General features: G+C 53.8%; 1 protein-coding gene across 1 annotated transcript in view; it reads right to left on the minus strand.

Annotated features, from left to right (window-relative positions):
* Positions 1 to 12,120: 12,120 nt before the first annotated feature.
* LOC133344519 (polypeptide N-acetylgalactosaminyltransferase 13-like) overlaps positions 12,121 to 22,652 on the minus strand; it is an 11,526-nt gene continuing 994 nt past the window's right edge. The window contains exons 2-7 of the mRNA XM_061554495.1: positions 22,207 to 22,550; positions 21,728 to 21,908; positions 19,966 to 20,105; positions 17,616 to 17,714; positions 16,344 to 16,478; positions 12,121 to 13,816 (exon numbers count right to left, since the gene is read on the minus strand). Coding sequence (XP_061410479.1) covers positions 13,670 to 13,816; positions 16,344 to 16,478; positions 17,616 to 17,714; positions 19,966 to 20,105; positions 21,728 to 21,908; positions 22,207 to 22,550 — 1,046 coding nt within the window. The 3' untranslated portion in view covers positions 12,121 to 13,669. The remainder of the gene's footprint in view (positions 13,817 to 16,343; positions 16,479 to 17,615; positions 17,715 to 19,965; positions 20,106 to 21,727; positions 21,909 to 22,206; positions 22,551 to 22,652) is intronic.

Here is a 22,652-nt window from a genome sequence, read left to right on the forward strand (position 1 = left end):
ATCTCTTAGACTAATAATCTTTTTCAGTTTAAAAACAACGTGTAACACTAAATTTCGATTGAATGCTTTCGTGACTGCAGGGATTCATCTTCTTGGTTCTTTCGGTAAAGTCACGTAGAAGGGAAATAATTAAATAATAAAAATAAAACATAATAAAATAATTCTCACGACGTTTCGGCCACAACGCAAGCAGCCGTCCTCAGGTGAAGAACAGGTCTGTCGGAAAAACAGCGTCTGAATGAACACCACCACGCTTGGCAGCGAATATTTAAGCTGGGTTGGAGGGGGAAGAGCGCCTTGACAAAGGAATTTGCATATCAAGATGAATTTAGCATATTTATGGGAAATGCAGATATGGGATTAGTCACTACATTACTTGTGGAATGCGTAGGAGGTGGGCGGGGGGTTTCAAAGTCATAATATGCCCGTGCATTATGCAGGATTAGCAGCAACAAAGGGAGGGAGTGGGGTTAGCATTAATAAAGGGAAGGAATGTTAATAGTATGGAGCTGCAGCAGCTAAACCACCACGTAAAAAACTAAAATATAAACTACATCAGTATCATCAATATACTAAATATACTCTCCAATAAGCTGAGCAACTAACAGTAAGTCATACATTACAATTCTATGTCGCAAAAAATATAATATGCCTCCAGCTAAACTTTTTTCTCTTACATCACACGGGTCTACCCCGTACTATATAAATCGAAATTTAAACACACAGTTATCCAGGTGGACGGAATCGTAGCACGCAAGCAACACGAAGAAGCAGCGCCTCAACACAGAGCCCTGCCTTCAAGCTCCCTCGCGCCACTCTGTGGTCACGGTGAGTCCCAGACCGCGGAGCGGACCGCATCAACCTGCCTCCTGAGATCCCTTGCACGAGGGCACTTCCAATCCTCCGTGGTCTCAACCTCTTACGGCCACTCGGCGGCAGAGCGAGCGAGCAATCGAAAGGTTTGCGAATTCAAATCTTGGTTGTGGGTTTACTCAGCCCTCATCCGTCCAGGTAGACAAAAGAAGCAGCACTTGTGCAGGGAGGTCAACAGCGGTTGCCTCTCATGGAGAGTCGTGCCTCCGTGATGAAAAAATATATATAGAATTTCTACCACGTGGCTCCGGGCTGTAAACGGGAGATGAGCAGTGCCTCGATGCTCATTTGAGAAGAAGAAGAAAGAAACAACAATCGCTGACTGAATATTGTGTTTCTCCATCCGCTGTGCAATTATGATACAATTCATTTGGCTCAATTTCCTGCAGAACACAAGGTGTATTCGTGTTCCCATCACTAGACCGGCATGCGCTTAGCAATTTGTCCTCCTGGAGGGGGGGGAGGATGTGGAATAAATTATACTCTGGGAGCAAAGCAATCGCAATTCACTCAGAAAACTACAGCCAGCGGCTGCCTCGACATAACCCCCCTGGCCAAAACAACAATCCCACCCAGTGCGAGCGGGACTCACATCCAACACGCGCCTGACAGAAGCAGATATCACGAAACTAACTCCCATGCAGTGCAACTCAAGGTGCGCCGGGTTCAGCCCTTAACGTGACCCGATACAATTGACTCGGGCAGAAATTTTCCTCTTCACCGCGCAACAGTCGAGAGGAAAATGTTTAATTCTCAAATCTGGATTTCATCCAATTTAAGCACAATAGCACATTTTTTAAAAAATTGTTCTTAACAGACATTGATTGTTAATTGGGTCGAGGCCACTGCACTTTAGAACTTCGTTTCATCAGAGACGATTATTAGTTGGAGTCGAACCCAAGGACTCCGCGTTGCCAGCTCTGTCACCTGGCCACTTCTCGATGCATACATGCACGTTGAACTCGTTTCGCACCCGACGTAGCCAACCGGAGGTGCCGGGGGAAGGTAAACAAAGTAAAAACACGAAAAAGCAGTTCCAAAAAAATGAGTCTTCAATCTGGATTTAAAAGTGCAGCGCTCCCGTGTGGCTTTCTAACACCGGGAGGAAGAGCGTTCCAGACGGCCGCAGAAGCGCTGGAAGGGAAGCGGATTTTTTTTAAAAGCGGGGAAGATGCAGTGTGGCTTGGGGGGGGGGGGGGGGTTGGCAGTGCTCGCGCTCACAATATTTCGCGGACACCTGCCTGGCCCCGACGACACACGCCGCAAACACGAGGTCAGGGAGGGCGAGAGAGCGGTAAAGCTCGAGAGCGAGATGATGCCAACGCTGTGGAGGGCGTCACCGCCGCTCCCCACAGACGAGGCTTTCTCTCTCTCTCTGCCCCTGCCGCAAAGGTCCCCCAGCTGGCGCAACAGGAGCCACGCAGCGACCTCCAAGATCCGTTCCCCTCGACGGCACGACCCGTGCCGAGCATTTCAATGGAGGCACAAGGAGGATAGACCCACAGTAAGGGCACGGTATGGGGAAGGTTAACAGAGTTACTCGCAGAGCAAAGAATAATCAAACACGTGCCCATCGATGGCAACTACGCGATGGCAATGATGGGGGGGGGGGGGGGGGGTCGATGGGAGGCTGTCCCAGAGTTCTTCGCGAGCCAGCGGCAGGATGACGCGCGGTGTCTCCACGACGCGCCGTGCCGGGCACCACGGCGTCTGTTTACCCCGCGAGACGAGCACTGCCATCGGCGGGTTCACGGGAAATGATTCCTAACACAGATGCGCGGCGCCGGGTGTCAAAACAAAGCTGCCCCCCCCCCCCCACTTTCCCCTAGACCCCCCAATGCCCCCCCCCCCCACACTATTCTTCTTCTCTGCAGCAATCACTTCTAAACACTGTTCTCCGCATTGTACACCTGTCTATGTAATTGCGGACGACATCCCGTGGAAATAATTAAATAACGGCCGATCCTAAAAGCGCTCTCTATATTTATCCCAAAGAAATACCTCTCACAGAGGCGATTCGAGAGAACGCAGCGTCTCTCCCTCTCTCCCTCTCTCCACACACATGTCGGTGATGTGCGCATCTTCTACGAACGCTGGGGGATTTGGACAAGCCCCTCTCTGCACCAGCGTGGACGGCACCCTCGTGTTCACCTTCTGAAGCGCTCGCTCGTCATCGTGGCGTGCGCGATGACCACCACCACCACCACGTGACTTTTATTTCGTGTTGTGCGCGCTGCATTTAGCGCCACAGCGCGTGGATTTGTAGCGTTTGTTTATTTGGTTGCTGGTGACTTGTGTGTTTCGTATTGGAATCGCCTCCAGTGCTGTTGATGCTGGCGGCAATAAAAGTTGTTTAAAATTTTCTTGGTTCTTTCGGTAAAGTCTACGTGACTTTACCGAAAGAACCAAGAAGATGAATCCCTGCAGTCACGAAAGTTGTTGAAAAGTCAAAAGAAGTATCTCTCTGCCTCTCTCTCGTGGGGGTAGCGCTTCGCGTCGTCTCGCGCTGCGTTTGCCGCCCATGAGACCTCGCCATTGACGAGGTGTTAAAGCAGGGGTCCTCAAACTTTTTAAACAGGGGGCCAGTTCACTGTCCCTCAGACCGTTGGAGGGCCGGACTATAGTTAAAAAAAAAAACTATGAACAAATTCCTATGCACACTGCATATATCTTATTTTGAAGTGAAGAAACAAAACGAGAACAAATACAATATTTAAAATGAAAAACAAGTAAAGTTAAATCAACAAACTTTCCAGTAAAGTTAAATCAACAAACTTGCCAGTATTTCAATGGGAACTATGGGCCTGCTTTTGGCTAATGAGATGGTCAATGTCCGGTTCCATATTTGTCACTGCTAGTTGTAACAAGTGATGCAAGTGTGCATCCGTTAGTCTAAATCTGGTTGGAGATTTCAAATGTTTCATTCTGGAAAAAGTCTGTTCACAGACATAAGTGCTGCCAAAGATGGTTGCCATTTTGAGTGCATGGTTCCTGAGATGAGGATATGTCTCAGAGGGGAGAGATGCATAGAAATTATGAAGGCTGCTTGACTTGAATGCGTCTTTCAGAGAGTCAAAATTCTGCAGTTCAGCCAGTTCCATTTGGTAAATTGTATCCACATTTTCAATGTCAATAGAAAATGGGTTACGGAAAAGCTGTATGTCCTGTTCATGGAGATGAAGCTCTTTAAATCTAAATTGGAACTTCTTTTGCAATTTTTCCAGTGAATCCGCACATGTTTTGTTTGGGAATGCAACCAATGGTTTTTCCGCTAACAGATTTTTAGTTGTGGGGAGATGGCAGAAGTTTTCCTCCTTCACTTGTTTGATGAGGAGGCCTAATTTTACTTCAAATGCTTTGACATGTGATTGCATATCACAGATGAGCTTCCCCTTTCCTTGAAGGTGCACATTGAAACTGTTGAGTAGCTCTGTTACATCTGTCAGAAAGGCAAGGTGCCATTTCCATTCTGCATCATTGAGTTCTGGTACTTCTTTGTTTTTTTAAAGCAGAAAAGCTGTAATCTGTGGAAGTAAGTCATAGAAACGTTTTAAAACTCTCCCTCGACTCAGCCAACGGACTTCTGTGTGATACAGAACATCTTCATAGTCAACATTTAGCTCAGACAGAAATTCCTGAAATTGTCTGTGGTTTAGTGCATGACCTCTAATGAAGTTAACACAAGATACCACAAATTTCATAACAGAGTCCCACTTCAGTGATTTACTACACAGCGCTTGTTGGTGGATGAGGCAGTGTATGGCTATTGGATGAGAATGGTTATGTTTGTCCATCTCTTGGTTAATGCGAGCAATTACTCCTTTCTTAGACCCCACCATGCTAGGAGCACCATCAGTTGTCACACTGGCTAGTTTAGCCCAGTTCAGCTCCAAACCATTCACAGTTTGGCAAACCTTTTCATAGATATCCTCTCTTCTTGGTTCTTTCGGTAAAATCACGTAGAAGGGAAGTAATAAAATAATAAAAATAAAATATAATAAAATAATTCTCACGACGTTTCGGCCACAACGCAAGCAGCCGTCCTCAGGTGAAAACCAGGTCTGTTGGGGAGACAGCGTCTGAATGAAACAGCACACGAGCTTGGAGCATATATAAGCTGGGTTGGAAACGGGGGAAAGAGCGCCCTGACAAAATAATTTGCATATCAAGAGGAATTTTGCATATTTATGGGAAATGCAGGAATGTGATTAGTACTACATATGCCCGTGCTGCATATGTAGTACTATTATTAAATTATTTTGTCAAGGCACTCTTTCCCCCGTTTCCAACCCAGCTTATATATGCTCCAAGCTCGTGTGCTGTTTCATTCAGACGCTGTCTCCCCAACAGACCTGGTTTTCACCTGAGGACGGCTGCTTGCGTTGTGGCCGAAACGTCGTGAGAATTATTTTATTATGTTTTACATTTATTATTTTATTACTTCCCTTCTATGTGACTTTACCGAAAGAACCAAGAAGATTAATCCCTGCAGTCACGAAAGCTTTAAATCGAAAGATATCCTCTCCTGTAGTTGTTCCTTTTATGCTTTGCAGTGCAGCAAGCTCTTCTGTGACTTCGAAATAGTCATTTGTCCCACGAATAAAAATTAGAAGTTGTGCAGAATCACGAACATCATTGCTTTCGTCGAGTGCCAAGGAAAAATAGGAAAGTTTTTTTGTGGAGTTTTGCAAATGCTGATGCAAATTGTCTCCCATTTCTTCAATACTCCGTGTAATTGTAGGTCCTGAAAGACTCACTGTACTAAATAAATCGGCCTTCTCTGGACACATCTCTTTGGCAACAGAAAGAAGGCATTCTTTAACAAATTCTCCCTCCACGAATGGTCTGCCAGTGCATGCTATTAGCTTCTTCTGCTTCACAAAAGTATTTTGCTGAGTTGTTAATGTATTTTTCAGTTTTAATATTTTATCTTTTCTCACTTCTCCGACCAAACAATCATATTTATCTTTATGTTGAGTTTCATAGTGTCGACGTAAATTGTATTCTTTGAACACAGACACTATATTCTGGCATATTAGACACACAGCTCTTTCCTTGTACTGCATGAAAAAGTAATCATAAGTCCACTGTTCTTTGAATATCCTACACTCCGAGTAAATTTTTCTCTTTCTTGACATCATTGTTTCCTAGGGAGTCAAAATTGATATTAGTAAAATACCAATATATATACAGCGCTACAAAAACAATATACCAGCAATAACTTTGCCCACACAGAGACATACAGACTGCACTGCCCATCAATGCAGTCTGATTGGGGGGAACTCCGCCCCCTCTCCCTCTTCCACCAATGACCGTCCTTCTCATGTAGAAAAAAAGTAACAGACAGGCAGCGGCGGCAAAAACACCCGGCGGGCCGGATAAATGTCCTCGGCGGGCCGCATGTGGCCCGCGGGCCGTAGTTTGAGGACCCCTGTGTTAAAGCTTTGCTCGTGATTAAAACAATAACGATCACAGTCACAGTCATTGCGCCGACATTGATGGGGATTCGTGCGACGTCGCTCATGCTCTCAGATGTCGATGCGCCGATGTGGAGCCCTCGGCAGTCAAGCTGTGACTCGAACTCGTCTATAGAGTTCTGTATGGGTCTGTAGAGTTCTGTATGAGTCTGTAGAGTTCTGTATGGGTCTATAGAGTTATGTATGAGTCTGTAGAGTGGTGTATGGGTTTGTAGAGTTCTGTATGAGTCTGTAGAGTTCTGTATGAGTCTGTAGAGTTGTGTATGGGTCTATAGAGTTTTGTATGGGTCTGTAGAGTTTTGAATGGGTCTATAGAGTTCTGTAAGGGTCTGTAGAGTGCTGTATGGGTCTGTAGAGTTCTGTATGGGTCTGTATAGTTATGTATGAGTCTATAGAGTTCTGTTTGTGTCATTCAACTGCGCGGACGTCGGCGGCGCGGAGGTTTGGCTCGAGGGTGGCCCTCGCGGTGGCCACCTTCCCCCGCCTGGCTCCCGCCCCTGGCCGACCCCCTTTGTCTTCCCAATGCGACGATGCCTCAATATTTTGTCCCCCAGCTTTCCGTTACCCCCCCCCCCCCCCTACAATAACTGAAACGACACCACCATTTGTAATAATAATAACCCCATTCTTCATCTCAAAACCATTGCCATCTAATGTAAAATGTTATAATTGCTGTAATACGCCTTGGAAAAGGCGCTAAATAAATTTAGAAAACATATTTTGGGTCGTTCCTTGAAGTGAATGGGCGGCTGGATCCGGAATAATGACATCTCTGGGTTCACTGAACAGGTCTCTCAAAGGTCGATTTAAAATGACTTCAACGACATGAAACTGGAGCGTTAGGTACGAAAAACAGCGCTTGAAATTAGACGTATGGCAAATCGAAGTGCCAAATATATTACAAGTTGCGTGACATTCAAACCGAGCTGGAGAGCAGCCCCAGGAAGAGGACTCTCTGTTGTCAACTCTTTCCATCGTCGAGACGTCCCCCTTCACGAGTGCCCCTTCACCCACCACGCCGTGGTTGTTGTTGGCCCCTCTCACGTGCCCCCCCACCCCCCGATCGTCGACGTGGCCGATCGAACCGAACACGCCGGAAACTTTCAGAAGCCAGAACGAGCTGAATTTGGGCTCCTGTTTGAGCAGCCATTTGGCGACTGAGCTCGAAACCCGTGAATTCGCCGGCCCTCTCGTGCGATTCAGAATCCTCATTTCGACCGGAGGAATCCGATAAGCTACGAAGCGTTTTTTGTCCGCACAGATGCCCAAAACACCCGGCCAGACCACTGTGCAAGCCCTCTGGGCGCCCGGAAGTGTGCGGGCCAGGCCGGACGAGCGGTTCTCACACCGCGCGCGGCAGCAGCAGCAGCAGCTCCGACGGCCGGAGAACAACAACAACGACGACCACAAACACTCATTGGCGTACATTTAACGCGGCTGCTGTTGTATTTAATAAACTGGGCAATATCGGGCCAAACAAGCAAATCGATGTAGGGCCCCATTGGTCGCAGAGCACTCAATTACTGACTCCGTCAACAGTTTAGAGCGGTCACGTTCGCTGTTCTGGTGAAAAGGAAGAAAAAAACCACGCTAAATAAAATAAATGTCCTCAAATGGCTTCGCGGCCATAGGACTTGAAAATGTAATGGCAGGGAGCATACATCCACTGATGAGCTCCGTAAATGGGTCTGTGCATCACCGTTTAGTGTGACAATTCAGTGATCGGGTTCGCGGGAGTTCAGCTCGCTTGCGAAGGGGGATTTTGTGCGAGATGCCGGCTGAAGAAGTAACGCAGCAGCAGCAGCCGCAGCAGCCGCAGCAGCCGCAGCAGCGTGGCGCGCACAGCAGGAAAAACACGACAGAGCACTGCCGCAGAGACGGCACTGCACGCGAGAAAGCTGTACGGCCACAGTCCACGTCTCACCGGAGACTTTCTCCATTGCTCCCCACCGAGACGTCCGCATGTTCCTTGCCAGACAAACATGCGGATTGGACCCGCGGTGTAGCTTGCAGCGGTGCCGCTGCTGCAGTATGTTGCATTTCTTTCGCACCGTACATAGCCAACCGTGCTATTCGGAAGGGCGGGGAACGGACAACAAACTAAACACAAAAAGCAGTTCTAAGGGATTGCGTTGTCAATCTAGGTGATGTCAAGTGCAGAGCTCCAAGTGGCTTCCTAATATCGGAAGGAAGAACGTTCCAGACGGTCGCAGAAGCGCACCTGAAAGCGCGCGATGCGGTGCCCGCCGTCTTTGTCCTGGATTTTTCTGTTTGCGAGTAGTCACTTTAAGATGTTTGTTGTTCATGTTTTTGTTTGTTGCGGTTGCACCCGATTCAAGAGCCGAATGGCTCACAGGTCTATACCTAATAGATGAAACTGAAACTGATGGTTAACCAAAAGCCGCCGCTGCGAGGATGAGTTTGCGTCTCGGTTTACGCTCCGTGACGAGATCGGCAAGGTCATTGCGGTTCATTCGTTGCGGGCACTTTGTGTGTAATGAGCGCAACCTTGTGATTCATTCGTTCGGCTAACCCAGAAGCCAATCAATTGTTAATTGATGGCTTCGAGTGGAGAAGCTTTAGGGAGCGATCGAGATGAGCGGGCTCCGCGACTTGGGAGCAGCCGTCGAGCGCCGCCGGGCCCGCTGGAGGCGCCGCGCGTCACGGGGACGGCGGCACGCGAAGTGCACCGCCCCCCCCCCGCCCACTCCCTTCGAACGCGGGGGAGGGGGTCAGAGCGCGCCAGGGTTTGGAGAGGATTTTTTTTTAAGGCACGAAGGTTGCGTGGGGAACCCACACCTCACAGCCCCCCCCACCACCACCGTCACCACCCCCCCAATCACGACATACACAATTCGGCGTGACCTCACGAACACAACACTCTAACCACAGCTTACCAAGCTCCCGACCACAACCCCCTTAGGGCAATGTGTCTGCCATGACCGCGGAATGCAGGTATGAGTACAGACAACAAAGACAATGGTCCCCCTGTATAGTCCGAACTGTTGGGGCAAGTGCTGTGAGCGAGCACCTCTGAGGGCCGGAACGGCACTGCAAGGGGGTGGGTGGCCAGCGCCAAGCCCGGCCGCCTTTGTCTCACTCGTAGCGATGTTTACACAACACACCAGGTATTCATTTGAGCCGACCAAGGGGAGTCCCAAGAACAGTTCAGATAATCGTCAACGGTGTTGGCCGTGAGCGAGAATCGAACTCGACTCGAGCGGGTTCTGAGCGCTAACCACTGCTCCACCGCGCTCTCCTCAGCGAGTGTCTGCGCGACGTCACCACGGCTCTTGTGCCAGGCCAGGTTCACGCTGACGCCACACGCCACACGAAACCTGGCCACACCTCTCTCTGGGAGTAAACCTTGAGACGTGGATTGGGCCACCAGTGGCGGCGTGACGCCCGTGCAAGGCTGTGGGGTGCAGCGCTGTGCAGAAGGGGAAGCAGAGGAGGGCCAGTCTCTAAACAATGTTGTTTTTCTCTCTCTCCCAGGTAAAGCCAACAACAGCGCCACAGATGATATCTCCACGAAGTGGCTTATCACGTGGACATTTACAACAGCCACATAATCTAAGCGCGTGTTTCTAAATGTGGAGGGGAAACGAGCGGAGACAAATCCAATTAACTCCCATTAGGCGGCACGTTGGTGACGGCTCGGCGAGCAACACGTCACGTGATGAACCTGGTGCTGCCCGCATGGCGCTGTGGGGTGAGGAGGCGGCGATGGGGGGGGGAGACCGCATTGCTGCAGTGATCGCTCCCCACCACACTCAGGGATGTTCATCTCTTCTGCGATAGGTGCACCCGGGCGATCATTCCTGCGCGGTGTGTACATGTTATCTTAGCGAGGATTTTATAAAGCTCCTTTGTCAAAACGCTTTACAAGAATCATAAATGGTACACTCGTATTTTTGGCCGACGGGGAAAAGGGATGGGGTTTGAGCGCTGGGGAGGGGAGGGGGTGGCAAGGAAGGGTGACGATGGCGAAAGGAGCCCCCTCGTGTCATCCACTGCCGGATCAGGGGCCTCCTCTTCCCCCCACGCCGAGCTGGCCACGGGCGTCGTGCCGGTCAACGCGGGTGGGTGGGCACGGGGGAGCATAGACGCGGCAGCGTACAGTTGACGATTCTGTTGCACCGACCCTCTGCTGACAGCCTTGCCCCCCCCCCCCCCCCCCCCCCCAGTGAGGCCTCCATCAGATGTTTTTCGCACGGTTGTCACCCATCCGAGTACTTTCCAGGCTCAACCTTGCGTGATATCGGGCGCATTCCAAGAGATTTTGATCAGAGAAATCTTTACAAAAAATAAAACCCAATCACTTCCTCTATCATTAGGAAAGCGCCCATAAGTTAAGGACGTCGTTTCGACGTTGCGAGATGCTAACTACCTCGTCTGGTATAGAGGTCTTGGGTTCTATCCTGACCTTGACGCCTGCTGTATATTTGGAGTTTGCATGTCCTCCCCGTGGTCGCCTGGAATTTTTCTCTGGGGCCTCATTTATAAACACGTGTTTAGAGTATTTGGCTGCTATACATTTCCACAAGATAAGCCACTTCGTTGAGCTATCATTTGTGGCCAGATCGCTTCTGAAAAAAAGAGCTGCATAGCTCCGTGAGCCTTACCTGGTAAAATTAAAAAAATGTTTACTTTTAACGGGGGCTCGGGCAGGACACGTGGCTAGGTTGAGAGAGCCGAGGGAGGGAACGCGCTCCAGGGGATGCCCATCGCAGGGGGAAGCAGGTCACGTGCAGGCGCGAGGGCAGTGCCCTTCACTAATTGTCATGGGGGGGACACTTTCGCCGATAAGACATAATCAGTGTGAGGGCCGCCTGCCACACATTTGAAACCATTGGGATTTGACAGCAGCACGAGATTTTCACACGTTGCGTATTGTCGGGGGCCGCACGTCAGGGGCCACAATTAAAGGCCACGAGTGGCCACCAGTGGCCCGCGGGCCTTGCAATGAAGAACACTGCGCAAGGTCGATTGTTGAAACGCTGGATACGGCGACGACTCGGGAGGCAATCATCCAGCAGTGGACTAAACATGTGCATGGTGATGATGGTAGGCCCAGCGAGAGTAAACGCGTTTCTTCTTTACAGGTGCCTGCCAACTCCACCAGATCTCAGAAGCTGAGCAAGAAATGGAGATCTGGGTGGAGCATCGGATTGATGGCCACCATGCACTGTCCAGGCGCTGCGTCGTGTGGGACTGTGTTATGGGCAGCAGAGGGCACTGCATCGACTCTACGATGTCTCCACGCCCATCCTTCGCCAATCGCGCGCTGGCGAGAGCGGTAAAGTTTTAGCAAACGACTTCCGACAACCCACGCCGGTGCGTGGAGACCCTCATCCGGCAGCGGCTTGACAAGAGCTCCGCGCGTACGTACCGAGCAACGCAGGTCGGTCGCCACGGAGGGTGGCACGTGGTAAAACCCCAGGGGCACGGACAGGGCGCGGGGACTCTGCACTCCCGGCGGCTTGCGGCGTGGCGATCGTGGGGGGCCCGGGGTAGGTGAGGGGGGGGTGTAGGGGAGAAGGCGGCGGGTTTGTAAACACTGTCACCTTTAATACTGCACACAAAATACACAGCGGCACGCGGCAAGAGTCTTTAACAGTCACGGTACTACGGTCGAGTCGGCGCGCAATGACAACCCCCCTCTCACGGGGAAGTGGCGAGCGGCGCACCGCTTACGAGAGCCTGGATCCGCAAAACTCAAAACACCGCACCCCCCTCCCCACGCGGTTGGTTCCCCTTCCTCTGCCCCCCTCCACCCCCCCCCCGTTGTGATAAAAACGCCACGTGGCGATGGGGCGTTCACATCGTCGTCGCCATGGCAACGGCGGACGAGGCGGCGCTCGTATCTCCTGTGTGTGGCCAAGCGCCCGGGCATTTTTACTAACGGACTGAGAAAAGTGAAATTCCCTCGTGCCTGGCGAAGGCAAAACAAAGAGAAGGCAGATGTTTTTTTGATTTAGCGTTCAGGGGGTTGTTAACCGCTAGGCGGCGGTGCTGTGTAAGCGGTGCAGCTTGGCTTGTGAAGAGTAAAATAGGCTCCCATTGTGCTTTTAGCCGAGCGCGCTGTCTCTCTGTCTCTCTCCGTGTCTGGCGAGCGTCACAGTCCTCTCAATCAGGTCCGCGTGCGGCGCATGGGTGCCATGGATATCTCGCCATCGTCCTTCATCATCATTGTCCGGCAGATAAAAATAACCATACAAAATCATGAGAGACAAACACCGCCCCCCCCCCCGCCCATAACAACGAAGCTGATCACCGTGACAGAAAAGCTGCAGCCATTATGAAACAAAGTAAAAAAGCAATAATAAACAAAACGCACTCATTTTGATTGCTCGGTGAAATTAATGTAAACATGGCCGAGAGTCAATGAACCGGCGAGGAACGGAGGATAGGACACAGCTCTGGACAGGGTGCGGTGGCCGTTAACCGGGGGACTGGTGTGAGAAACTTGCTTTTAACTTTGTTTGTCTCGTAAAAAATTACCTTCCTGCAAGTGATTCTATGCTACTTCGCCTTTTGATTACCAGCCAGCTGTTATCAGTTCTACATAAAAAAAAAAACGTATATTAATCGTGTTCCCCACTTCCCAATCACACAACACCCCACCCCCCTGCCCAAGACACTCGCCTACGAACAGGAGAAACACACACCAAACAATCGTCAGCCAAGACCGATGGGCATCAGTCACACAGTCCGCCTGTAGAAAATATAAGCATTTAGCGACTCTCTGCATTGGCAGCGAGAGGCAGCATCAGGCGCTCCTCCTCTTCTGATCTTCGTCAGCGATTCACGAGTCATAAAATCTCTAAATCAGTCACATCCAGAAAGATTGCTGCTGCTGCTGCTGCTTTTACCCTTCCTTTCCCGCTCGGTGTCGCACACACCCAGGCAGGCTCGGACGCGGCCGCGTGCGAGCCTCTTCTTGCAGAGCCTCGCAAAGTGTCCCCTGACGTGGGGCGGCTCCCGCACCGCCTTCAGTCCCGCCACGTCGCCCGCCCACCTCCCTTCGGGGGTCGCCGCCGCCGCCACCGCCGCCACCGCAATCGAGTGGAGGCACCCGTCGGCACGGCTCGTGTCCCTGGGCAGAGCTCGGCTCCCACTCCTCGGCCCGCCCGCCCGCCCGCCCGCATCAACGGCCCAAAGAAACCGGCGACTTCGCGACCTAGGAGAGCAGGGAATCCCGGTGGCGAGGGCGAGGCAGGCGGACGGAAAATAAAGAGGAGAGGGAGCAGAGAAAGCGGGTGGGCAGGCGGGCGGTGAAGGTACGCGGGGACGGCGAGGCCTTGCGGGCGCAGGGCTCAGGCGAGCGCCTCGTGCGTGACGTTGCGCAGCAGCCACTGCTGGGAGCGCACGCCGGCGCAGTCGCGGACGGTAGGCGCCTGGCTGTCCTCCTCTCCCGCCCGGTCCAAGCACTGGTTGCTGTTCACGTGCCTCAGGGTCACGCGCTGCGCACACCGGCCCATAGGAGGAGGACGACAACAACGGCATCACGCAGCGCGTCCGGCAAAGAGAGCAGGAACGCTCGACGATTACACACTCGTACAAATAATTCATGTTACTGTAGCTATACGTCTATAGGTTTTTTGTTTTAGGGTGGGGGTTGGGGCGGCATTTAGATCTTAGGGTAGTTCAATCAGGGTAGTTGATCTCACATCATTTAAAAATGAAATATCACGAGTAAAATATTAAGTAACGTCTGAAATAAAGGGTACACAAACATTGCCGTTGTTTGCGTATCGACCTGCGTTTGCATCAGAGCCCCGCAAACCACCTGGAGGGACCGTCCCGACCATCCACCGGTGGCACCGGGGAACCACGCTCTGAGAACCACCGCTCGCTCTACGCCCATAGCCTGTAGCGTCATCCAGTCTGTCAAACGTGGATGTGTGTGCTTGCAGGAAATGAGCGGGTATTAACGAACGTGGCATCACTGGAACCAGAGCGCAATGACGGAGAGACTTCTAAACGTTGAACGGCCGTGAAAGTCGACCGGAGAATGGGCACCGACTCCTCGCCGACTGGAGCGACAAGGCCTCGTGCACGAACGGCAGCGCGCGGCCACTCACGGGGCGCGCCGCTAGAGGAGGCTGCCGATCGCTGCGAGCTCGGGTCGAGGACAACGAGCCGAGCGGCGCTCGGCGCCAGCAGAGGGCGCAGCAGCTCCACAAAACACTGCTGACCTGTTCCCACCACTCCCCTCCACGCTCTCTCCTGCCTCTCTCCTCTCATCTCACTCTACTCCCCTCCACGCTCCCTCCTGCCTCCCTCCTCTCATCTCACTCCACTCCCCTCCACGCTCCCTCCTGCCTCTCTCCTCTCATCTCCCACCACTCCCCCCCACGCTCCCTCCTGCCTCTCCCCTCTCATCTCCCACCACTCCCCTCCACGCTCCCTCCTGCCTCTCTCCTCTCATCTCCCACCACTCCCCTCCACGCTCCCTCCTGCCTCTCCCCTCTCATCTCCCACCACTCCCCTCCACGCTCTCTCCTGCCTCTCCCCTCTCATCTCCCACCACTCCCCTCCACGCTCCCTCCCGCCTCTCTCCTCTCATCTCCCACCACTCCCCTCCACGCTCCCTCCTGCCTCTCCCCTCTCATCTCACTCCACTCCCCTCCACGCTCTCTCCTGCCTCTATCATCTCACTCTACTCCTCTCTACGCTCTCTCCTGCCTCTCCCCTCTCATCTCCCACCACTCCCCTCCACGCTCTCTCCTGCCTCTCCCCTCTCATCTCACTCTCCTCCTCTCTCCTGCCTCTCTCTTCTCATCTCCTACCAGTCCCCTCCACGCTCTCTCCTGCCTCTCCCCTCTCATTTAACTCTAGTCCTCTCTCCTGCCTCTCCCCTCTCATCTCACTCTACTCCTCTCTCCTGCCTCTCTCTTCTCATCTCCCACCACTCCCCTCCAAGCACTCTCCTGCCTCTCATCTCATTCTATTCCTCTCTACGCTCTCCCCTCTCATCTCCATCTCCTCCCCTCCACGCACTGTGCAAGGCTTTCTGTGGAAGTCCCCAGGACAACGTTTGCTCAGCGGAAGGTCGCTCGTTATCCCCTGCTGCTTTCCCCCAGCGGTCCGTCCTCTCTAGAAAAAAAAGCCAACTGTTTGTGCACAGCATCTCGCAATGCGGTTGCGTTTTAGACGCCGTGTAAATCCAAACTGGATAAAAATTCAAACCGTAAACATCACTGCTCCCACGGGCCACCTCTGCCTCTCATACCACGTGTATATAAATGCGGGTAAATGCTTTAACATCGTCAATAACAGCGGCAGCAGCCCAACACGTGTTTGGCGGCCGCTCCGGGCGGCTTTTGACTCTCCGGGAAACTGATGGAGCACCGATGGTTTGATGACGTGCGAGTGATGCAGTTGGAGAACCTCAATTTAAAAGTGCATAGCGATGGATCGTGAACAAGAAAACCAGTTGTATTGCTGTTGTCAATATTGTGCACAGATGTGTGCGCACGTGCGGGTGATGGTGCTGTGGATATTGTCGTGGTTAGCACGCCGGTTATGAACCCAGCGACCCGCGTTTGATTCCCGCTCGCCGCCAACATCGGTGACGAACAACTGAACCGGTTCTGGGGCTCTCTAGGTCGACTTGGCTTTAAAAGAGCACCCATTGCCGTGTGCAAACATCAGCATTGGAGAGACGAAGGGGGCCAGGCAAGGTGTTGGCCACCCACCCCCTCGAGTGCTATGCCTTCCTTCATAGGTGCTCACTAACAGCACTCGCCTCAACAGTCCGTTTGTCTTGTTGGCACAGCGGGGAGCGGCGGTGATGCATCTGTCAGTCACCTCAGTTAGTCGACCTATAACGATCAGGGTGTGTCCCTTCAACCCCTGCCAGCGAGCCTTCCACAGTGCACGTGATAGCCTCAAAGTGCACCTAGCCTGGCACAAGCGCTGCGGTGACATCACCAGCACTTGGTTGCAAGCGGCTGCTGCTCTTGCTGCGCGTGCGTGCGGGCGCACCTCACGGTCGTAGTGCCACAGCTGGTTTCCCTTGAGGTGGTGGCACTTGAGCATCACGACGGGCCCGTTGAGCCGCGACACGTCCAGGCAGAGGTCGTCCGAGCGCAGCTCCTGCTCCGCCGTGTACGAGAACACCTGCCCGCAACGCCGCCGCCAGACACGCGCACACACACACACACACGGGCACCGTCACCGCAGCTCCCCCCCTGCCCCTGCCCCGACAGGCCGACCGCCGGCTCACGCGCCCGAGACTCACGCCGTTCTTTTAACGCTGCACAAAGTCAAACTTTGGGCCGAGTGGTTGTTGTGAACGGCTCGCGATCAGAAGGCAGCGATCCCGCTCGGGGGTTGACTCGGCCCTCCATCCCCGCTCGTTCGGCAACACGCACGCTGCTTTAGTTCAAGTTACCTGTGGGGTTCACGGGTGTCGTTTTTTGTTTTGTTTCTACCATAGAATTTAGAATTTACACCACTGGCTAGGAGTTGCGAACACAAGTGCTGCCCAAAGCCGATGTTATCAGATCACCGCTTTGGTGGCTTTTATTTTTTAAAGACAATCGTAACAGCTGCAAAAATAAACCAGTTTCCAACTCATTAGGGTTCATAAGCTCAACACGGCCGCCGCTTCCAGCTGCAATGTAATGAATGAGCTGTGATGCGTACCCTGCTCTGTCTGTTAGGAGCAGTGTGCGTGCGTGTGCGTGCAGCAGCGAGGACCGTTAGCTGCAGTGTGGTGGCGCGCGTGACACGTGGAGCGCGCGTGACACGTCCAACGTCTGTATCGTTTTATTTATTTTTCTAGCCCGGGATTAATTCACATCGGCTTGCAGGTGATGTCATTTGGTGGAGGAGCTTAGCGGAAGTCGCGCAGCTGAGACGGGACAGGGGACAGGGCGCCGCCTCGCAGCTGCTCTCTCAAGCGCTCGGCGTGGGCGAGCGTGAAAAGCGCAGTTTTGCGCTCGCCCGCCTGCCCGCACACCCGACGAAGATGCCAACAAACACGTTGCCTTCTGTAAAAAGCACCCGGCGAGGCTCACCGGGAGGAGCGCCTGCCTGGGACCCGACGGGCTCATCGAGCCGACCGCAGGCACAGAAATGCGCCCCGTGTGCCGATCCCCCCCGCAACGCCGATCCCCCCCGCAACGCGTGGGCGCGAGGCGACCGCGCGCGGTGACGAAGCAGCGTGGGGCACGCGGGAGTCGGCGCTAGGGGCCGCCGTCCCCCCCCCCTCCCCCAACTCCCCGCCCCCGGCAAGTTCTTGCCAACCCGCACCTGGTTGCCTCCCATGCCGTGGCAGTTGAAGATGCCGACCTTTTCGTTCTCCTTCCGCCCCATGTTGTCCAAGCACTGGTTGGTCTCCATGTTGCGGATCTGCACGGCGGACGGGCGAGAAGGAAGAGCGACCAAACGAATTGGATGGGAATCCAAGGGAGGCGATTAAGACGCGGCGCGCCCGCGTGATTGCGCCGCTCTGCGGGCCCACCGGCGTCACGGCGGGGGGCACGGTGTGGCACAGCGGGGGGCACGGTGAAGGCACGGTGAAGGCACGGTGGGGGGCACGGTGGGGGGCACGGCGGGGGGGCACCGTGTGGGCATGGTGGGGGCACGGTGTGGGCACGGTGGGGGGTACGGTGGGGGGCACGGTGGAGGCACGGCAGCACATACGGTGGGAGGCCGTCACTCACCGTGCCGAGTCAGCGTGCGGACAGCCCTGCATGTCTCCACTTTGTTTGTTCAATTAATTTAATTTAAATAAACTGTGCACATTTAATTATTCATTTGTAAATAATTTACGGTGCTATTTGTTTGCGCGTTTGCGTTATGAATGTGCACTTACCGACGCGTCCGCTCGTGCGGGCGGGGCGTGCATGTGCGTGCCCGCCTGCGCGTGCGAGCGTTTGCATATAAATGATCCCTCGTTTATTTATTCGTGCGTCCGGTTGCATTTTGGAGACGTTGTGCGGCGACTCCGCGCGACGGCCTGATTCAGGACGCGCACCGAACGTCGGCGTCACGTTGCCCGTCGTACGATCCCGACTTTAAATAATGCAGCAAATTTGAAAATAATTTTCCGTCGAATTTTATTAATCCACACCACCCCCCCACCTCCCTCTCCATGCAGTCTACCAAGGTGAATTCATTTGAAATATTAATGCTTTCCCACGCAAATTTCACAAATGTTCTTGTGTATGTTGGAAAAAAACCCTCGTGAAGACCCAATTCATTTTCCTCCCTGCTCGGCTCAAGAAGCTGATTAAAACCAGGCTGCCGGCCTCTCTCTGCAACTGCGTGCAATTTTGGCTTCATGAATATTGTATGGGCTGTGGCTCTCTGTGTGTGTGTGCGTGTGCACCTGGTGAAGTGTGTCACATCTGTCATTAGTCCCGTCTGCCGCACGGCGAGCGTCCACCACGATGGAGGGACGCGCAGACGGGACACGTCAAGGCTTCATTAGCGGACGCGCAGCTGCGCCCGGCCGCGCGCAAAAACATCGCCCTCCCGTCACAAACGCTGCCGCCCCCCAACCGGCGACGCTTCCGTGCACCCCGCCGCCACCGCCGCGGCCCCGGCAGACACGGAACGATTGGAAGACGTCCTTTGCGCATCCGAGCGTCGAGGGTGGTAGGGGCCGTGGGGGCAGGGGAGGGTGCTGAGAGGGAGGGCGGGGAGCGTAAGACACAAACTGGCCCTTAATGGGGGGGGGGGCGAGCACGCGCTCCCTTGGGAGGAGCCGTGCCGGACGAGAACCGTGCCAGAGCCCTGCGTGCTCGCTCAGCGGTCCGCGCCCGCCCACTCCCGCGGCACGGTGGCGCATCGTGCAGAGGTGTCACGGTGGGAGGATCAAGAGGAGGAGGTAGTGGAGAGGGGTGGTCAGGTTACGGGAGGTAAGAGCTTTGGTGTTCCAAGGTGCTTCCACAAGACGATGCGATGACAGGAAAAACCTGGCCAAGTGAAGGTGACCTCCGTGCAAGCGAGGTTTGGAGGCCAGTGGTCCTACATCACGCGCATAGCAGCTCCGACACCGGGCCTCGCGCTACGCTCCCATGAGCACGTGCATCGTGCACTGCCGTTCACATAGCGCTACTGCCAATCGCTCGCTGCGGTTCATATCCACGACGCGTGCGTTTCTGTATAATGAACATTTGTAATCTCGAGTGGCTCTCATCTGCTTTGAATCAAGGAGTTGGCCTCTTTTCATTTGCGCAAAATATTGGCAGAATTTTCTCTGAGCGGGTCGACCGAGCTTTGTGCCGGAGCCTGCGAGCAGCGTTTCTGCACGAAACCTAAGCTTGAAGGTCCACTTGTGATGCGCGCCACGGCAAGGGGGGCTTCACAGACACGTCAAACCTCTCCTTGTTCTAAGCACGGCTCCGTCATCTGTGCCTCACGGCTCCAGATTAAGATTCTGATGCATTTATTAACATTGTTAATTTGTCTTTTACGTAAATTTTAATGACAGACCATAATAATATTACAACTTACACTGCAATTACGGCAACAACAAACACATGATGTTTTTGACCTGGAAAGGATTGCCAGTGCACGACGCTACATAGCGTCGTGCAAAAACCGCGGCAAAGGTTCGCGCCCGCCATACACCGACGGCGACAGCGGCACGCACCTCCCCGAGCGAGTAGTAGTGGCGCGGGATCTGCGAGTCGGGGTAGATGTTCTCCAGGTACCAGGAGAAGGGCTGGCACTGCAGCCGCTCGCGCAGCTGCTTGCGCTGCGACACGTCGCCGTACTCCACCTTGGTCACACCTGGGGGCGAGACGACGCACGGCGGCGTAGATAACGGAGCGCGCGGCCGGCGCGCCCGAGGTCCACAGCCCGGGGGAGACTCAGGCGGCGGATGATGAAGAGGGGGGGCGAGGGACCACCCCCCCCACCCACCCACTTGCCCCGCCATCACCCCACGCCACTGCCCCCCAGGCCGCGCGACGCCACTGGAGTTGCTGCGTACGCGGCGCGGGCGCGTGACGCGCCGGTCGTGCATCGCGGGCAGAGGCGTCGAGTCTCGGCGCGTTCCTTCCCGTGCCCCCCCCCTACGCGGCGTGCGCGACGCGGTGCTCATCTCGGGAGGATTCCACGAGCCAGGGAGCAGCGTGACCTGGATGACGTTCAGTGTTGTGAGCTCGGTGTGTGTCTCTGTGTGTCTGTGTGTGTCTGTGAGTGGGGAGCGGTGGTGTCGCGGTCAGCGCGCCGTGCTACGAACGCGGCGACCCATGTTTCGATTCCCGCCCACGGCCAATACCTGTGATGATTATCTGAACCGGTCATTGGCCTCCCCTACGTCGACTCAGCCTCAAATGAGTACCTGGTGTGATGTGCCTTCATAGGTGCTCACTAACTCCATTTGTCAATTCTTTGAAGGCTATAATGGAGATATTTGTCTATTGTGTGCAAGTCATGTGGATAACGCCTGCGATGCCACGCTCCGAAGACAAGGACTGGAGGATGGATTGAAGTAGATTTGTGCAACTCACAAACATGCTGGCTTGCCAGGTGGCCGTCAAGTGGGCTGAGGAACCCATCTGTATGGAATTTTTAAGCATTTATCCCCATTGTGTCCGCGAGGCTTTTCTCCGGCCGCAGAACTCTGCTGAAACGGGAGCGAGGCTCGGCGAGGCTTCCTGGATAACTGTCGGGTTAGCCTGGCATGAGCAGGTTGAATGGCACCCTGCTGACTGTCAAGAAACGCGAACGGGGCCTGGGCAGGGACGGTGGCCGGCGGTCGAGCGACGGATCGGCAGTCAAAGGGGGGAAAGCGCCCAAGAGGCCGTCCACCGTAAATTCGGAGAAGTCGCCGTTGTGTTCAGGAGCTGAGCTGGGTGGATTGTTGCACCGCAGGAACCGCGAGAGACGGCGACGGATTCGTTAAGCCTCCATCCAGCAGTGGATTGATCACTGTTGATGATGGCGATGGTGGTGGCGATGAGGATACCCAGGATGAATGCATTTACGCATGTTGAACTTCTTTCGCACCGTACGTAGCCAACCGTGCTCATTGTAAATGCGGGGGAAGGACAACTAAACACAAAAAGCAGTTCTCACGAAATGAGATTTCAATCTAGATGATTTAAAAGTACATAGCTCCAGTGGCTTCCTAATATCAGATGGAAGAGCATCCAGACGGCCGCAGAAGCGCATCCGAAAGTGCGCGACGCGGTGACCACCGTATTTGTTTGATGGCGAGCTAAAAGCCGATGCTGCGAGGATGACCGGAGCTCTCGTGATGGTTTATGCTCCTTGACAAAATTAGCAAGGTATTGTGGTTCATTTGTGGCAAGCACTTTGTGTACAATGAGCACAACTATATAATGTCGACTGCTGTCATTCTCATCAGCCGAGGGGGGGGGGGGGTAGTGGCTGTGGCTCCTCACCAGGGGAGATGACGTAGAAGAAGTCCTTGAACTCGTCCATCCACACCTCGGCCAGGCGCCGGTTGTTCTTGTTGATCACCTGGCCGGTGCCGCCAGGGAAGGTGTACGGCGTGGCCTTGCGGAACACGTGTCCCACGTGCGAGCACGTGACGATCTCCAGTGAGCCACCGCACTGCCAGATCTGTGCCAACATGTGCGTACGCACAATCAGTACGGTTCGCTCGGCAAAAAAAAAAAAGTGCGCCGCACAACAGAACCCAAACGATGAAAGACCGCGGCCCGCACGCCGCTCACAAGACCATCATCGTCCGCAGGTCGTCTTGGCAACCGGCTCAAGCACGACATCAAGGTTGGATCCTCCATAGCGCCCCCCCCCCCCCCCCAGTGAGGAGGTGGTTAAGGATGGTGGCGGCAGGGCATGACCACCGTGGAGAGGAGGTGATCGGCAATTATCCCTCACCCGACGCCCAAAATCTCACCTCTGCGATCCTTGTCTTCGCGCTGAAGAGCGTTTTGGGTGACAACGGAAAGCGTACGAATATTGGTTGACGGTAACGCAGGAAAATGGTACGAGGCACTGTGAATGTAAATACACCGGAATGAGAGAGGGGTTCAGATGAACGCACCTGGGCTAGGTGCACCGCACTCTGCCGAGAGGAAGGGAATTTAAAACGACGCGAGTCTTGGTGCTTTACAAGCACCGCACGCTCGTACAGCGCGAGAACAAAGGGACAAGAGTGGTCACGAGTGGATGACGCGACCACTGCGAATAATCGCCCTTCTGGGATCGGATAATAAAAAAAAGTGACGGATTCCTCTTTGCCTGCGCTCCGCACGTTAACAAGTGGCAGCCGTCGCGACGTTCACCCCGGCGCTCTCTTGCGGCGCGCTCTGCAGATGCAAGAATAAAATCCGGCATCGCCGC

The sequence above is a fragment of the Lethenteron reissneri genome, chromosome 20 (genome assembly GCF_015708825.2).
Source record: "Lethenteron reissneri isolate LAM-NWPU_2019-01 chromosome 20, ASM1570882v1, whole genome shotgun sequence".
Taxonomy (NCBI): domain Eukaryota; kingdom Metazoa; phylum Chordata; class Hyperoartia; order Petromyzontiformes; family Petromyzontidae; genus Lethenteron; species Lethenteron reissneri.